The 14,782-nt window shown below is 33.0% G+C and overlaps 1 protein-coding gene across 1 annotated transcript; it reads right to left on the minus strand.

The window, feature by feature from the left end:
• Nucleotides 1-378: 378 nt before the first annotated feature.
• LOC111691591 (beta-fructosidase-like) lies at nt 379-7,113 on the minus strand. Its single transcript, XM_023454663.1, has 2 exons — nt 7,053-7,113; nt 379-2,019 (listed from the first exon to the last, which is right to left on the minus strand). The coding sequence occupies exon 2, from the start codon at nt 1,999-2,001 to the stop codon at nt 457-459; it is 1,545 nt and encodes a 514-aa protein (XP_023310431.1). The 5' UTR covers nt 2,002-2,019; nt 7,053-7,113; the 3' UTR covers nt 379-456.
• Between the last annotated feature and the right edge of the window lie 7,669 nt (nt 7,114-14,782).

Here is a 14,782-nt window from a genome sequence, read left to right on the forward strand (position 1 = left end):
TTTTTTTTGCAATAACTTTTTTGTTTATTAACCGATTTTAATTTAACAAGTCTCATTTTGTAGATAATTTTACTCCCTATAAGCTGTCTGTGAGTCACTTTTCGCTAAAATTGATGGTTTTCCCTGCAAAGTGAAAAAACTGTTTTCCTCACATATTTGTTTAAATAGAAAAGTTAGCTAATAAATTTTTTTGACTCACGAGATGAGAGATGTCTTATATTATGTTCCTTTAGACAATTTTACAATAATCTCGCCTATAGGAATTTTTTCGAGTTTCTCTTTTATTTTCGCTAATTATCCTGGTGTATTTATCATTAATTTCGGCGCTTGAGGTAAATAAAAATATGAACATCAACAAACATAATTTTTTATTTCATCTATTTCTGTAAGAGTCCAAATTAAACAATAACAGACGATTTTTTGTATAATTACAACAGATTAATAAAAAATATTTTTCTAGTGCAAATTTATCTTGGAAAATGTTAATCTCTCTATTAGAGCTGTTCCTTCCGCCGTGAACCGAATTGAATCTGAAGGCACCTCGGTTGGATATACAGTAGCAGTTAGAGATTCTCTCCCATCATTTACAAACACTTCCACAGAAGATCGGTCCAGGAATACCTGAAGCTTCAAACGATTGTGGTTCAAGGAAGCCTGAACCTTGCGAGCGAAAACTTGAGGATTTTCATTTCCAGTAATGGTTATGCCACTGTTAGTCCTATCCAAAGTTAACTCACTGCTCTCGGTATTGTAAGAAAGAATAGTTTTTTCGTCATCGTTAGCTCTTAGTTCGATAGTGAAGGTCTTGGTGTTTCTTAAATTGACTTGGAGTTCCATTTCTCCAACAACTCCTCTGACATTGCGAAATCTACGAGTTTGGTTCGTTAACCTGATATTTACATACTTGGCTACTGGTTTGTAGAAACGGGCAATTTCAGAAATAGGTTTCTGTACCAAAGATCCATGTTTAATGTGAAGTTCTCGTGGTAAAGTCATGGCTCCTACCCAGCCGTGGCCGAGGTCAGCCGTGGGGTAAGTTCTAGCCCACATATTCATCCAAGCTATCACGATCCTTCTCCCCTGGTTATCAGTAGTGGATTGAGTAGCGTAGAAGTCCATTCCGTGGTCAAGTTCTTTCATGGATTCCACAACGAACTTCCCTTCGCCCCAGTTCATCTCGCCTATGAATTCAACAACTGAATCCATGTTGCTGTAGTCGTTACCAGACCTGGCCATCTCAATGGCAGAAAGGAGTAAGACATCCTTCCCGTCCAGTTCGAATAGGTCTGGGCATTCCCACATGTTGCCCTGCTCCGTGGTGCCTTCGAGGAGTATAGACTTGAATTCCCAGTTGATTAGGTCCGTTGATTGATAAAGTAACACTTGTCCTGTCTCGTTCACGGTTCTAGATACAGTTACAACGTAGTAGAGGTCACCACGTTGGAATACCTTCGGGTCTCTAAAATCTTGAGGCTGCGCGTTCGAAGGTAAACTATTTGCGTCCAACACCGGATTTTGGTCGATTTTCTGGAAATTTATGCCATCTTCAGAGACGGCGATGCATTGAACTTGTCTGTCACCGCTGTTTCCTGTATACATCACGTATAACTTCCCATCCTTCACTATGGCACTACCAGAGAATACCCCATCGGCGTCATAGTCCTGGTCGGGTGCCAAAGCTACTGGCAGATCTTCCCAATGCACCAGGTCTTTGCTCTTCATGTGACCCCAGTGGATTTTATTGGGATATGCGTTGTATGGGTTGTACTGATAAAACAAATGATATTCGTCTTGGAAGAAGATAAACCCGTTGGGGTCGTTGATCCATCCTATGGGTGCCATTGCGTGGTACTTTAACCTGTATGTTTGGTTGATGGTATCTTTGTTTTCAGCTATGAAGGCATTTGCATTCTCTACGGTTAAGTTAGGATCTACATCGCATGCTGACTTCTGGATATACAGGCAGAGTGTAAAGAGGATTGGAATTCCTATAAACACCATTTTTGCTACAAGTGTTATCTAAAAATCACAAATTTATAAAAAAAACATTGTTTTATAAGTAAAAATTATAAAGTGGTTTCAAATATAATTCTTAATTGATAAAATGGAGTTCTATGCGGTTGAAAGGAAGCAAATTTTCCAGAGATTACATAAATTATATTATTTTTTCTGCAATGAAACTGTAGAATGTGGTAACAACAATTCTATCTATACTTTGTTTCAAAATGATATAGAGTGATGAAAGCTCCAAAAGTAATTGATATGATGAGGTTATTTCTGCAAATTTAGTTAGTTTTGTGTTTTAATCAAGAAACCCTAAATCTATTACTTTCGCATACAAGGAGTTATATAATGATCTCTACATATTATAGTGGACAACACAGTGGAACAATCTAGATGGGTAGAGAGTGACCCTTTAAAAAAAACTAATTTGTCTAAAAATTGTTATAGTTATAACTTTTCTATATACGTTCTACAGAAAATCAACAGTCTCTTGAAGTCAGAATTTCAAAATTTCAGGACAGTACTGGGTAGATTTCTATACTCTTGGGACGCCTCTAAAGAGATAACTCTATTAATTTTTTCAAGTATTTCACATAGCCTGACGAAGGTACAGTACTAATAAGAAATACAGCTTTCCTAACTTTTGAATTAACTATTACATTCTGGAAATACAATTTATTTAAAATTTGGTCAATAAACCTCCATACTTTATAAAAAACTTGAGAACATTCTTAATATTGGTCTATTAAAGTAAAGCCATTTTCTTCTAAATTTCGTTGCGCTTTTTTAGTATTCAGGCAAGCAAAAATTATTAGAAGCATTTTTTCCAAAATCGTGAAAAATTTTCCTACTTGGTTCAGCTTTTAAATAGTCATTATACTGATATAGAGGATGAACCAAATTTGTTACTACTGCAAGAATCTCACTTTTTTAGTATGGATGCCAAATTGGATTATATTCAAAATATATAATTAGATAGGTATTGTTGTAATATCAAACAAATTATACGATAAGGTTCAAAAATTTGTTTCAAATGGACTGCGAATAACAGTTACTAAGAGTTAATAAGACTGTAATAATAGTAACAATTAATAACATTTACAGTTGATTTAGAAAAAAAATTTGCTCCTAAAATCCAAATAGGAGATATTTGCACTATCTTGTCCATTTAAACTTGTCTGTATATTTAATTGTTTTTAAGATCTCTGTTGGGCAGTGATAATTTAATTTGGTTCGGTAAGGATTAAAAAGCTGAAATGGGAATATTAATAGCGTAAATAATTTTTAATGATAGTCAACCAACAAACATATCGAGGGGTAAAAGGCAGGACCTCGTATGTTACAATTTTGCTGAAAATTAGTTATTAGAGTCAATTGACGTAAAATTTCATTGTCCATCTATTGATGACTGGATTAACTTTAATATGCCCACAATTTTGCAGTAATCTTTAATAAACAGTAACTCGTAAGGAAACCTACCAAATTTTAAGAGCAGCAACTCGTATGTTACCAAAATGGCGCATGCTGTGTGTGTACTGTGCTAATGAGTGTTGATTTTCACTAATTACTCAGGTAAATATCATGATTATTAGTAATAATGTTCGTGTTTTATTTTATTTAGTTTTGTTAAATAATTGTACACAATATACATTTTTATTTTGCTTTTGTTTTTCGTAAAAAATGCTATTTAATTACAGGTTGTAACTTACGAGGTACTGCAGTTGCTGTAACGTTGAAAACTTTTGCTACTTACGATTTCCTGTGTTTAAATTGAATTTTTAAACCAAAGATGTTTAGTTCAAGAACTGTAAAAATTATGCAAATGATCAAACACAAAAGTGTAGAAAATGAAGAACCAGCTACAATACACCAAAATATTCCTGACATCGTCCTTACCGATCAAGTACTAAATGATGCCCTTAGCCCAGAAGATTTTAGTAAATTGGTCAATAGCGCAGAAGTTGTGTTCGAAAATGAACAGATAGACAATTATTGTGCAGCTACCGAAATTCTTTCGGAAAATCAGTCTGAAGTTAACAACTATAATAACTGTTTAGTCGATAGCTCCCATTTAAGTACCTGCAATAATGTGATAATCGAATTAATTGAAAATAAGAAAAATACTTTTGTAGAAATATTGGATGTCGAATTAACACCAACTGTTCAAGATATCGCACTACCAAATGATTTCGCAATAGACTGTTTGCAAAGGTCAGAAGAATGTCTTGATAAAGAGAAACAAAGTTTCGGTATTGAAGACGTATCTTCAAATCACGAAAGTGAACGCTCCAGTAGTGACCTATCACTGGAAGAAGAAGAGAACAAAGAAAATTTTAATGTGATGACCCAAAAGAAAACTAGTAAAGTAAAAGGCATTAATAAACGTATAATTAATGCTCGCCTAAGAATGATGGGCGATAAGTATCTAGGATATACAAAATCCAAAGGTCAAATAAATACTTTTCATAATAAAGAACGAGACGAAAGAAGGCTGGGACGTCGTTGCAATTGTAAAAGTAAAGCTAAAATATTAAAATGTTCTGCAATAAGTGAAGAAAGTAGGAAGAAGATTTTTGAGCAATTTTGGAATACTATGAATTGGGATCAAAGAAAAATTTATGTGTCGAATTCTGTCAAGCGTGTGGATAAAAAAAGACCAAGAAAACGAGAGGAGACGTCACTCTCAAGGCGTAGTGGAACTTTTCAGTACGAATTGAATTTAAATAATGAAACTCTGCGTGTATGTAAGAACATGTATCTAAGTACCCTTAGTCTTGGAGAGTGGTCTGTCAAGAAATGGACAATGGAAAGCGAGAATGGTATGAATGACAGTGCTGAGCATAGAATTTCAAAGAGACCGAAACGAATAGATATTCATGAGGATTCAAAACAATTTCTAAAACAATTTTTAGAAAATTTAAACAAGTTGCCCTCTCATTACTGTAGAAAAGATACAAACAAGTTATATCTTGAGCAGTGTTTTCAGTCCTACAGCCAGCTTTATCGAGTTTACCAAAGTAATTGTGAAGAAAATAATAAAAACTCTTTATCCATAGTTGCACTTACCAAAAAGGCAAATGAAATGAATATTTCCCTCTTTCATCCGCGTAAGGACCAATGTGATGTGTGTTTTAAATTCAAAAATAATAATTTATGTGAGGAAGAATATAACAATCATATTAAAAGAAAAATATTAGCAAGAGAAGAGAAAGATGCTGATAAGCAAAATTCTCAACTAGGTCAATGTCATGTGATAGCTATGGATGTGCAAGCGGTCAAGCTTGCTCCTCAAATTGAGGCAAGCACATTGTATTATAAAACTAAAATTTGTTGCCACAACTTTACAGTTTATAATTTAAGAACCCATCAAGCCACTTGTTTCTGGTTCAATGAAACGGAGGCTGATGGTCAAGCAGCGACTTATGCTAGCTTTTTAGTTAATTATTTAGAAACACAATTTTTAAACTCTCAGGATAATAAAATTCCAATTATAATATATTCTGATGGTTGTACGGCCCAAAACAGAAACGCTATAATGTCTAATGCATTGCTATTTCTCTCTGAAAAATATCAAAGAGTTATAATCCAAAAATTTCTTGAGAAGGGTCACACCCAGATGGAGTGTGACTCAGTACACAGTACCATCGAAACTGCGCTAAAACGTAAGGAAATCTATTTACCCAGTGACTATTTAAAAATAACCAGAGAGGCAAGATTTAAGAATCCGTACGATGTAAAAAATATGGACTTTGATTTTTTTTTTAAATTATGGTGATAAAGACCTCATGAAATACAGCTCAATTAGACCAGGAAAATTAAACGGATCTACAGTTACCGATTTACGGATTTTAAAATATTCTGAGGGCAAAATTCAGTTTAAAATTAACTTTAAAGATGAGTTTCAAGATTTGCCTTGTCGCCCAAAACCAATTGACATAACAACAGTCAAATTTCCTAAACTATTTAAAGCAAAATTGCCCATAACAAAAAAAAAATTCGAGCATCTTCAGCAGATTAAGGCTGTCATACCAAAGGATTGCTGGTCATTTTACGACCTATTGCCCTATAAATAATAGTCATTTTATTGTTTTTTTTTTCTAATAAAAAGTACATAGTTGATCAAAAACAGTTTCGCCATATTTAGAAATATATATTTTTGTACTTTTGTCTAATATTTTGACTTCTGATGAATAAAAGTTTATTTTATATTAATGATTCTGAGTTTTACTTTGGATACAATATCTTTCTTAAGGCAACATTAGCTCGTATGTTACACAAAATTAGAAACAGGACCTTGTAAGGAGCATTATTTTTTGCAATAATTTATTTTTTAATAATTTTCTTTCATGCGCGTGCCTGGTAAGTTCCAACATAAGTATAAATGAAAGAAAAATACAAAAGTTTCTGTCACTGCTGTGACGTAACAGTTTTTAATGCGCCCTGTAAAATTTACATTTTGTAACATACGAGGTACTGCCTTTTAGCCCTCGATATGACAACGGTGGTAGGTACAAATAGACGTCAGAAAAATAGTGATAGTAACGAATTTACTTTTTAGCAATATAAAGTTCAGTGGCAGCACATTGTAAATAAAGATCACTTGCAATTATAAAAAATCTATGAAAATTTGAGAAATTCCCTGAAATTTCTAAACCTACGCATTCTGATATTTTCCTGATATTCCCAGGTATTCAGGGATATTATTATATCCTTTTTTTTTTTTCAAAAGAAACTCTATAACTGAACAAACACTCAGTTTCAGAATTACTTTTTTTCTCTTCTGTCCATTTCACTTTGGGAAATAACTTTTAGTAATTTTAGTAACTTTACTCTGCTTAAAATATATTGTAATTATTATAATTTAAACATACAATAAAATTACGTGGCGCCCCAGTAGATCTTAAAAAAAAGAACAGAGATGCATGAAACTACTTCCACGCCCACAAGCAGCCGCTGAATGATGCCAGGGTGAAAAAATATATGCATATAACTGTTAATAACATTTTTACGAAATAAATGCAACAAGGTTTAAAATTTTGTAAACTTACCTCTGACGATGTCTATTCTCTACAGCAACAGATATAACTGCTGTTAAAGAGTTTACTGCGTCGACTGATTTTTAGGTAGAAAATTTGGACATATATATACTTGCGCTAGAAATACCGTTTAAACCAAACAAATTTACATATCACAAATAAACACTGGTTTGTAAGTCCTACTGGAATTTTTCCAGCTATATACACGTACGTATCTGCTGTAACGAGCGCAAATTAGGAAGATACAACATTATAAAAATACTTAACCGCTTTTTTATTCGGCGTAGTACAATAGTGCTTCAAAATATCATCAGAAATTCATTTTATATAACTAGTAATTTCCGCCATTTCGGTAATTTATTCCCTTTACGAAGTTTTTAGGTGTGTAAGTGGATGAGTTCTTTATAGATAGGTTATTGTGAATTTGCTCTCATCTCATTTAAAAAATTGCGCAAAAGAAAATTTGCAAAAACAGGCCTATCCAGTTTTTCCTTACATTATCCCTCAATATTTTTCCAGTGTCCCGAGTACGCTTTTTCCAATTTGCATAAACCGTTGTGCTGGTTAAGAATAATTTCCAAATTTTTGTCAGGGGCGTCTCAGCCTGAGATGTGACAAAAATTTGCGTTAGCTTTTTGTACAGAAAATATGCAAAAGTTTTATTTTCATTGGTCGTACCAATTGGAAACTGCTTAACAATTTTATATTACAGGAATGCCTGTTTTAAATAATAATAACAATAGTAATAATTGATCCGTTGAGACATAAAAATGTATAGGACATGTCAATGTACAGAGACAAACACAAGACTAGTATTTATACACATATCTCCAATTACAAATTGTCATTTAAATATTCGTCAATGCTATAATAACATTTGATGAGTAGCATTTCTTTAATTATAAATTTCCTTATCTTTAGATGTATGGTAAGGTGGAATTTTATTATAAAATTTGATGCCCTGGTACATAGCGGGCATTTCAAATTTGGTAGTTTTATGCTTTAGCACACTCAATAAACCGCTATTCCGCGTGGAATATAATGACGAAAGTTTTTACTGAAGTAACTAATATCCTCTCTAACATATATTTATATTTTATAGATGTAGATGCAGGGAACCGTCAATATTTCGTTTTCCGCGAATAAATTTCTGCATGTTTCGCGAGAACTAATGCCAAATATTTTCCTAAGGATCCGTTTCTGGGCCACAAATATTCGATTACTGCTGACTGAGTTGCCCCACAGAATAACCTTATAAGAAATATGACAGTATACTAAGCTGTAGTNTACTTGCGCTAGAAATACCGTTTAAACCAAACAAATTTACATATCACAAATAAACACTGGTTTGTAAGTCCTACTGGAATTTTTCCAGCTATAGACACGTACGTATCTGCTGTAACGAGCGTAAATTAGGAAGATACAACATTATAAAAATACTTAACCGCTTTTTTATTCGGCGTAGTACAATAGTGCTTCAAAATATCATCAGAAATTCATTTTATATAACTACTAATTTCCGCCATTTCGGTAATTTATTCCCTTTACGAAGTTTTTAAGTGTGTAAGTGGATGAGTTCTTTATAGATAGGTTATTGTGAATTTGCTTTCATCTCATATAAAAAAATTGCGCAAAGGAAAATTTGCAAAAACAGGCCTATCCAGTTTTTCCTTACATTATCCCTCAATATTTTTCCAGTGTCCCGAGTACGCTTTTTCCAGTTTGCATAAACCGTTGTGCCCGTTAAGAATAATTTCCAAATTTTTGTCAGGGGCGTCTCAGCCTGAGATGTGACAAAAATTTGCATTAGCTTTTTGTACAGAAAATATGCAAAAGTTTTATTTTCATTGGTCGTACCCATTGGAAACTGCTTAACAACTTTATATTACAGGAATGCCTGTTTTAAATAATAATAACAATAGTAATAATTGATCAGTTGAGACATAAAAATGTATAGGACATGTCAATGTACAGAGACAAACACAAGACTAGTATTTATACACATATCTCCAATTACAAATTGTCATTTAAATATTCGTCAATGCTATAATAACATTTGATGAGTAGCATTTCTTTAATTATAAATTTCCTTATCTTTAGATGTATGGTAAGGTGGAATTTTATTATAAAATTTGATGTCCTGGTACATAGCGGGCATTTCAAATTTGGTAGTTTTATGCTTTAGCACACTCAATAAACCGCTATTCCGCGTGGAATATAATGACGAAAGTTTTTACTGAAGTAACTAATATCCTCTCTAACATATATTTATATTTTATAGATGTAGATGCAGGGAAGCGTCAATATTTCGTTTTCCGCGAATAAATTTCTGCATGTTTCGCGAGAACTAATGCCAAATATTTTCCTAAGGATCCGTTTCTGGGCCACAAATATTCGATTACTGCTGACTGAGTTGCCCCACAGAATAACCTTATAAGAAATATGACGGTATACTAAGCTGTAGTATACATTCAGTAGTGCGCACAGCGACATAGTGTTCTTAAGACGAGAAATCGCGTAGAACGATTTATTGAGTGTGCTACTGAGAACATCCACATGTTCATGCCACATTAATTGATAATAATCAAGTGCTTTCGGAAGAATATAAAATGAAGTTATTAAATTGTAGGCACAGCTTAGCATCAGGCGCGCTAAGAGAGCGAAAGTACAGAACATTTGTTTTTTTAATATTAACAATAAGATTATTGCATTCACACCACTTTACGAAACAGTCAATAGAGAGATCACTAGAGACGTATGGTCAGCAAACAACGTTAATGCGGAAGAGTCAAAATATTGTACCATATCATTAACATATAGCAAAAATATTAATGGACCAAGCACGGATCCCTGAGGTACTTACACCTAAGTCAATATTTCTAGTTTCGGAAGTACACTCATTTATTTTAACACACCGGGAGCTATTATTGAGACAGTGGATCAACCAATTTAAGAATATCCCTCTAAAACCCATATAATATAGCTTACTTTCAACAAATGAGATATTGAGACAGTCAAATGCACGCGTCAAATCAAAGAAAATACAGGCAACATGCATGCCCTTTATCCACCAATTTATAAATTTGTTCAGTAAAATTACATGCGGCTGATTGGGTCGATTTACCTATTCGAAAGCCATGACATTTATGTTATATTTATCAATAAAAACGAAAACTCTGTTGAAGACTACCCGTTCATGTATTTTGGAAATCACGCTCAGCAAAGATATAGGTCTATAGTTTGCAATATCACCGGGATCATTATTTTTATAAATGGGAACTATTGATGGTTTTTTTTAGGACTTTTGGAAAGTGACCATTGCTTACAGCGAGATTAATTAAAAAAGCAATATGATCAGATTCTTTCAACCAACCTTACTGATAAAGGATTTGTAAATGTTGTAATTTTATTTTTCAAATCACTGAATCTATCCAACAACAGGTATAAAGAAAAAAGTGTTATAACATTACATCGGTAGTACTATCACCAGAATGACTGCAACGTTTTTTCTGTAACTATTGACGTTATCTAGCTGATAAGAGTTTGAGCAAAAGGTTACCATCTACATTTAGAGTGATATTCTTTCTTCTATTCCTATTCTTGCCTGTATCTCTATTAACAAGATTCCATATAGTTATTTGATGTAGCTATGAGCGTATTATGAGTTCAATGTAGTTTCTTTTAAGAATCTATAGTGCATTTTCCTAGTTTGTCTTCATGCGTTACCCATTTCGACTGAGTATATTGCATAAGATATAATATCCATAAAATTAGTAAGTCCTAGTTCAGTATCATCCGTATATATTTCATTAAACTGCAGCGTTGATACAACTGTAAGCAAGTTATTAACGTTACTTTCAGAGAGGTCTCTCAATTGTCCATAAATAGGTTGCCTATTGATTTCGAGATTGTTAACTGGAATTTGATATTTTGAAGTTAGAACTCTATGATCACTAAAATGCGCTTCGTAAAAATTAGACATACATTTCGACACAGAAGTTCTCGATGCCAATAGTTTGTGCATCGACTTTATTAGTGACGTAGATTGCCGATCCACCATGTTGACAGGTTGAAAGACAAAAACTTGTCACCAAAGTATATCCTGGAATAGCCATAGAACTCATTTCATCTGTGCAACATCAATGTTCGACAACACTAATTACATTTGCGTCTTCTTCAGTTACTATGAGTTCCAACTTATCCATTTTATTTGCGACCGAAAAGGCAGTTAGTTGAATAACTTTAAAGATAATAATAATAATAATAATGGATTGATTTGCGACCTGAACTATTAAAGGGAACTTGCGCTAGCCATTGTTTTGTGACCCATTTTTTCGGCGGAAGAAAGGGCGAACGCAAGCTCTGTTAGGCCACATCGAGACATTCATTGCTTTATCATAATTTGTTTTAGAAATATCGACTTTAAATGATGAGTAAATGTATTCGGCTTCGGATCAGAAACATGCGAAGCAATAGGCCTTTCAACACCCTCCACTGTAGCGGGTCCAGAGAAGTCACCAACAATCAGCTTCCGACTCCGCTTGTTAAATCCCTTGGATGAAACTTGCTGCCAGTTTTGATTACTTTTTAACTTTAATTACAACAGTATTGCTTTTGTCAGAGTCAATTAAGGATGGAACATTTATATGCTTTTTGGCTTCATCAATGGCCTGACTTACATCTCGAACAGATATTTTTTTATCGTTAACCGGTCGTACTATGTCCGATGTCATCGGTCTAAAATCTCGCACGTTCTTATCATTCTCCTGCTATTTTTACATACTTAAAAATTTCTGTCTTTACACTGGTGGGTGTTTGCCTATGATTTTTCAACGACAATGAATCAAGTTGTGTGTTCAGTAATTTTATTTTATCTTTTAATTCGAAAATTAACATCCTTTTTTTTAATTATTATGTATTTACAAATATTAACTTCTAGCGTATTGTCCAGTTCTGATGCTATGCTGTCCATGGCGTTAAAGAATCCGGTATCAGATACATCATCTGTATCGCTGTCTATAGTATTCTTACAGCTGATAAGCTGCTTGTCAATAATTACCAAATTTTGAATGTTTGGCATAACTGGGATGGTAACAGCTATCACATGTCACAAATTTCACAAATGTAACTGCTTAATTTTTGCACTTATTACGGTAAAAATTGGTTGTGTGCGACGCCCACCATATTAAGACCATGAAATTAAAAACTATTTCGAATTGGACTATTTCCTTATACGAACTATTTAGAGGTTTTCGAAAGATTTCGAGGTATTTCGATGATTTTTTCGATTTTCAAAGATTTTTAAAGTATTTCGATTGATTCTAATTTCTTTTTATCGAAATTTTTCAAAATATTTCGAGATTTGACAGGTTTTTCGAAGGTTTTTCAATGCAATTCTATTTCCGAGGTAAATTTTGGCGTAATTTGATGTGATAGGTCTATATATAAGANTTGTCACCAAAGTATATCCTGGAATAGCCATATAACTCATTTCATTTGTGCAACATCAATGTTCGACAACACTAATTACATTTGCGTCTTCTTCAGTTACTATGAGTTCCAACTTATCCATTTTATTTGCGACCGAAAAGGCAGTTAGTTGAATAACTTTAATAATAATAATAATAATAATGGATTGATTTGCGACCTGAACTATTAAAGGGAACTTGCGCTAGCCATTGTTTTGTGACCCATTTTTTCGGCGGAAGAAAGGGCGAACGCAAGCTCTGTTAGGTCACATCGAGACATTCATTGCTTTATCATAATTTGTTTTAGAAATATCAACTTTAAATCAACACCCTCTACTGTAGCGGGTCCAGAGAAGTCACCAACAATTAGTTTCCGACTCCGCTTGTTAAATCCCTTGGTTGAAACTTGCTGCCAGTTTTGATTACTTTTAACTTTAATTACAACAGTATTGCTATTGTCAGAGTTAATTAAGGATGGAATATTTATATGCTTTTTGGCTTCATCAATGGCCTGACTTATATCTTGAACAGATATTTCCTTTTTATCGTTAACCGGTCGTACTATGTCCGATGTCATCGATCTAGAATCTCGCACATTCTTATCATTCTGCTGTTGGTTTTGTGTACTTAAAAATTTCTGTCTTTACACTGGTGGTGTTTGCCTACGATTTTTCAACGACAATGAATCAAGTTGTGTGTTCAGTAATTTTATTTTATCTTTTAATTCGAAAATTAACATATTCTTTTGTTTAGTTATTATATATTTATGAACGTCTACCTTATTGTCCATTGTTGATGCTATGCTGTCCATGGCGTCAAAGAATCCTATGTCAGATACATCATCTGTATCGCTGTCTATAGTTTTCTCATAACATCTGATAAGCTGCTTGTCAATAATTACAAATTTTGAATGTTTGGAATAACTGGGATGGTAACAGCTACCACAAGTCACAAATTTCACAAATGTAACTACTTTATTTTTGCACTTATTACAGTAAAAATTGGTTGTGTGTGCTCCGCCCATCATATTTTGTAAGACAGAGAAATTAAAAACTATTTTGAATTGGACCATTTCCTTTTACGAACTAATAATAATACTGCAATGTTTTATTATCCGTCAAAATGATATTAAAGAGGGGAAATGATGATGTATGAGGATCAAACTTCTATACTACCAGTTTTTCGAAATTTTCTAGGTATTTCGGTGTTATTGAAGTAGTTTAATAGTTTTGTCAACGTATTTAGAGGTTCTCGAAAGATTTCAAGGTATTTCGATGTAATAATATCTTTTTCTCGAAATGTTTTGAAGTTTTCAAAATATTTTGAGATTTCCAAAGAGGCATTTGACAGGATTTTCGAAGGTTTTTCAATGCAATTCTATTTCCAAGTTTTTGGATGTTTCGAAGTATTTCGCCGTATTTGGATTTTCGAAGTAGTATGGTTTAAAGGTTTTCGAAGGATTTTGGGGTAATTTAATGTTATATGTGTTTATATAAGATTTTTGAGGATTTTAATATAATTCTAAACATTTTGAAGTTTTCAAGGTTTTCGGAGAATTTCGATGTATTTAGAGGTTTTAAAGATTTTTAGAAGGATTTCAAAGTATTTTGATGTGATAGGTATTTCGAAAGTTTTTGAGGCATTTCGATGTGGTAGGGTTTTCAAAGATTTTTGGGATTCTAAATACTGCGAAGTTTTTGAAGATTTCCAAGTATTTAATGGTTTTCGAAGGATTTTGATGCATTTTAAGTGATAGTTGTTTCGAAGGTTTTCAATATAATTCTAAACATTTCAAAGTTCTTGAAGTTTTCTAGGAACTACGACGTATTTAGGTTTTCGTAGCGTTTCTACGTATTTAGATGTTTTCGAAGTAATTTAAGGTATTTTGATGTAATAGCCTTTTCAAACGTATCTCGAAATAGTTGTAAGTACCTTGAAATTTTCTGGATATTTGGACGCATTTAGAAGTTTCTGAGATATTTAGAAGTTTTTAGTGTTCGAAGTATTTTTAAACCGATTTTGATGTACTTTATTTTTTATGCATTTTTCAAGATATTTCAATATATTTTAACGTAATTTACAGCGAATTTGAAAAATCTGTGTAAGTATATTCTGAAACTAGTTTAACATATTTCCTATATTTTAAAGCATTCTGATCCATCTTAATGCTTTCTGAATTTTGGTGAAGCTTTTTACATGCATGTTATTCTCTGAAAACTCTTGCTATAAATTGTATATATTATTATATCACTATTTATTTTTGAAATGTCTGTA

This window comes from Anoplophora glabripennis, unplaced genomic scaffold, assembly GCF_000390285.2.
Source record: "Anoplophora glabripennis isolate ALB-LARVAE unplaced genomic scaffold, Agla_2.0 scaffold164, whole genome shotgun sequence".
Lineage (NCBI taxonomy): Eukaryota > Metazoa > Arthropoda > Insecta > Coleoptera > Cerambycidae > Anoplophora > Anoplophora glabripennis.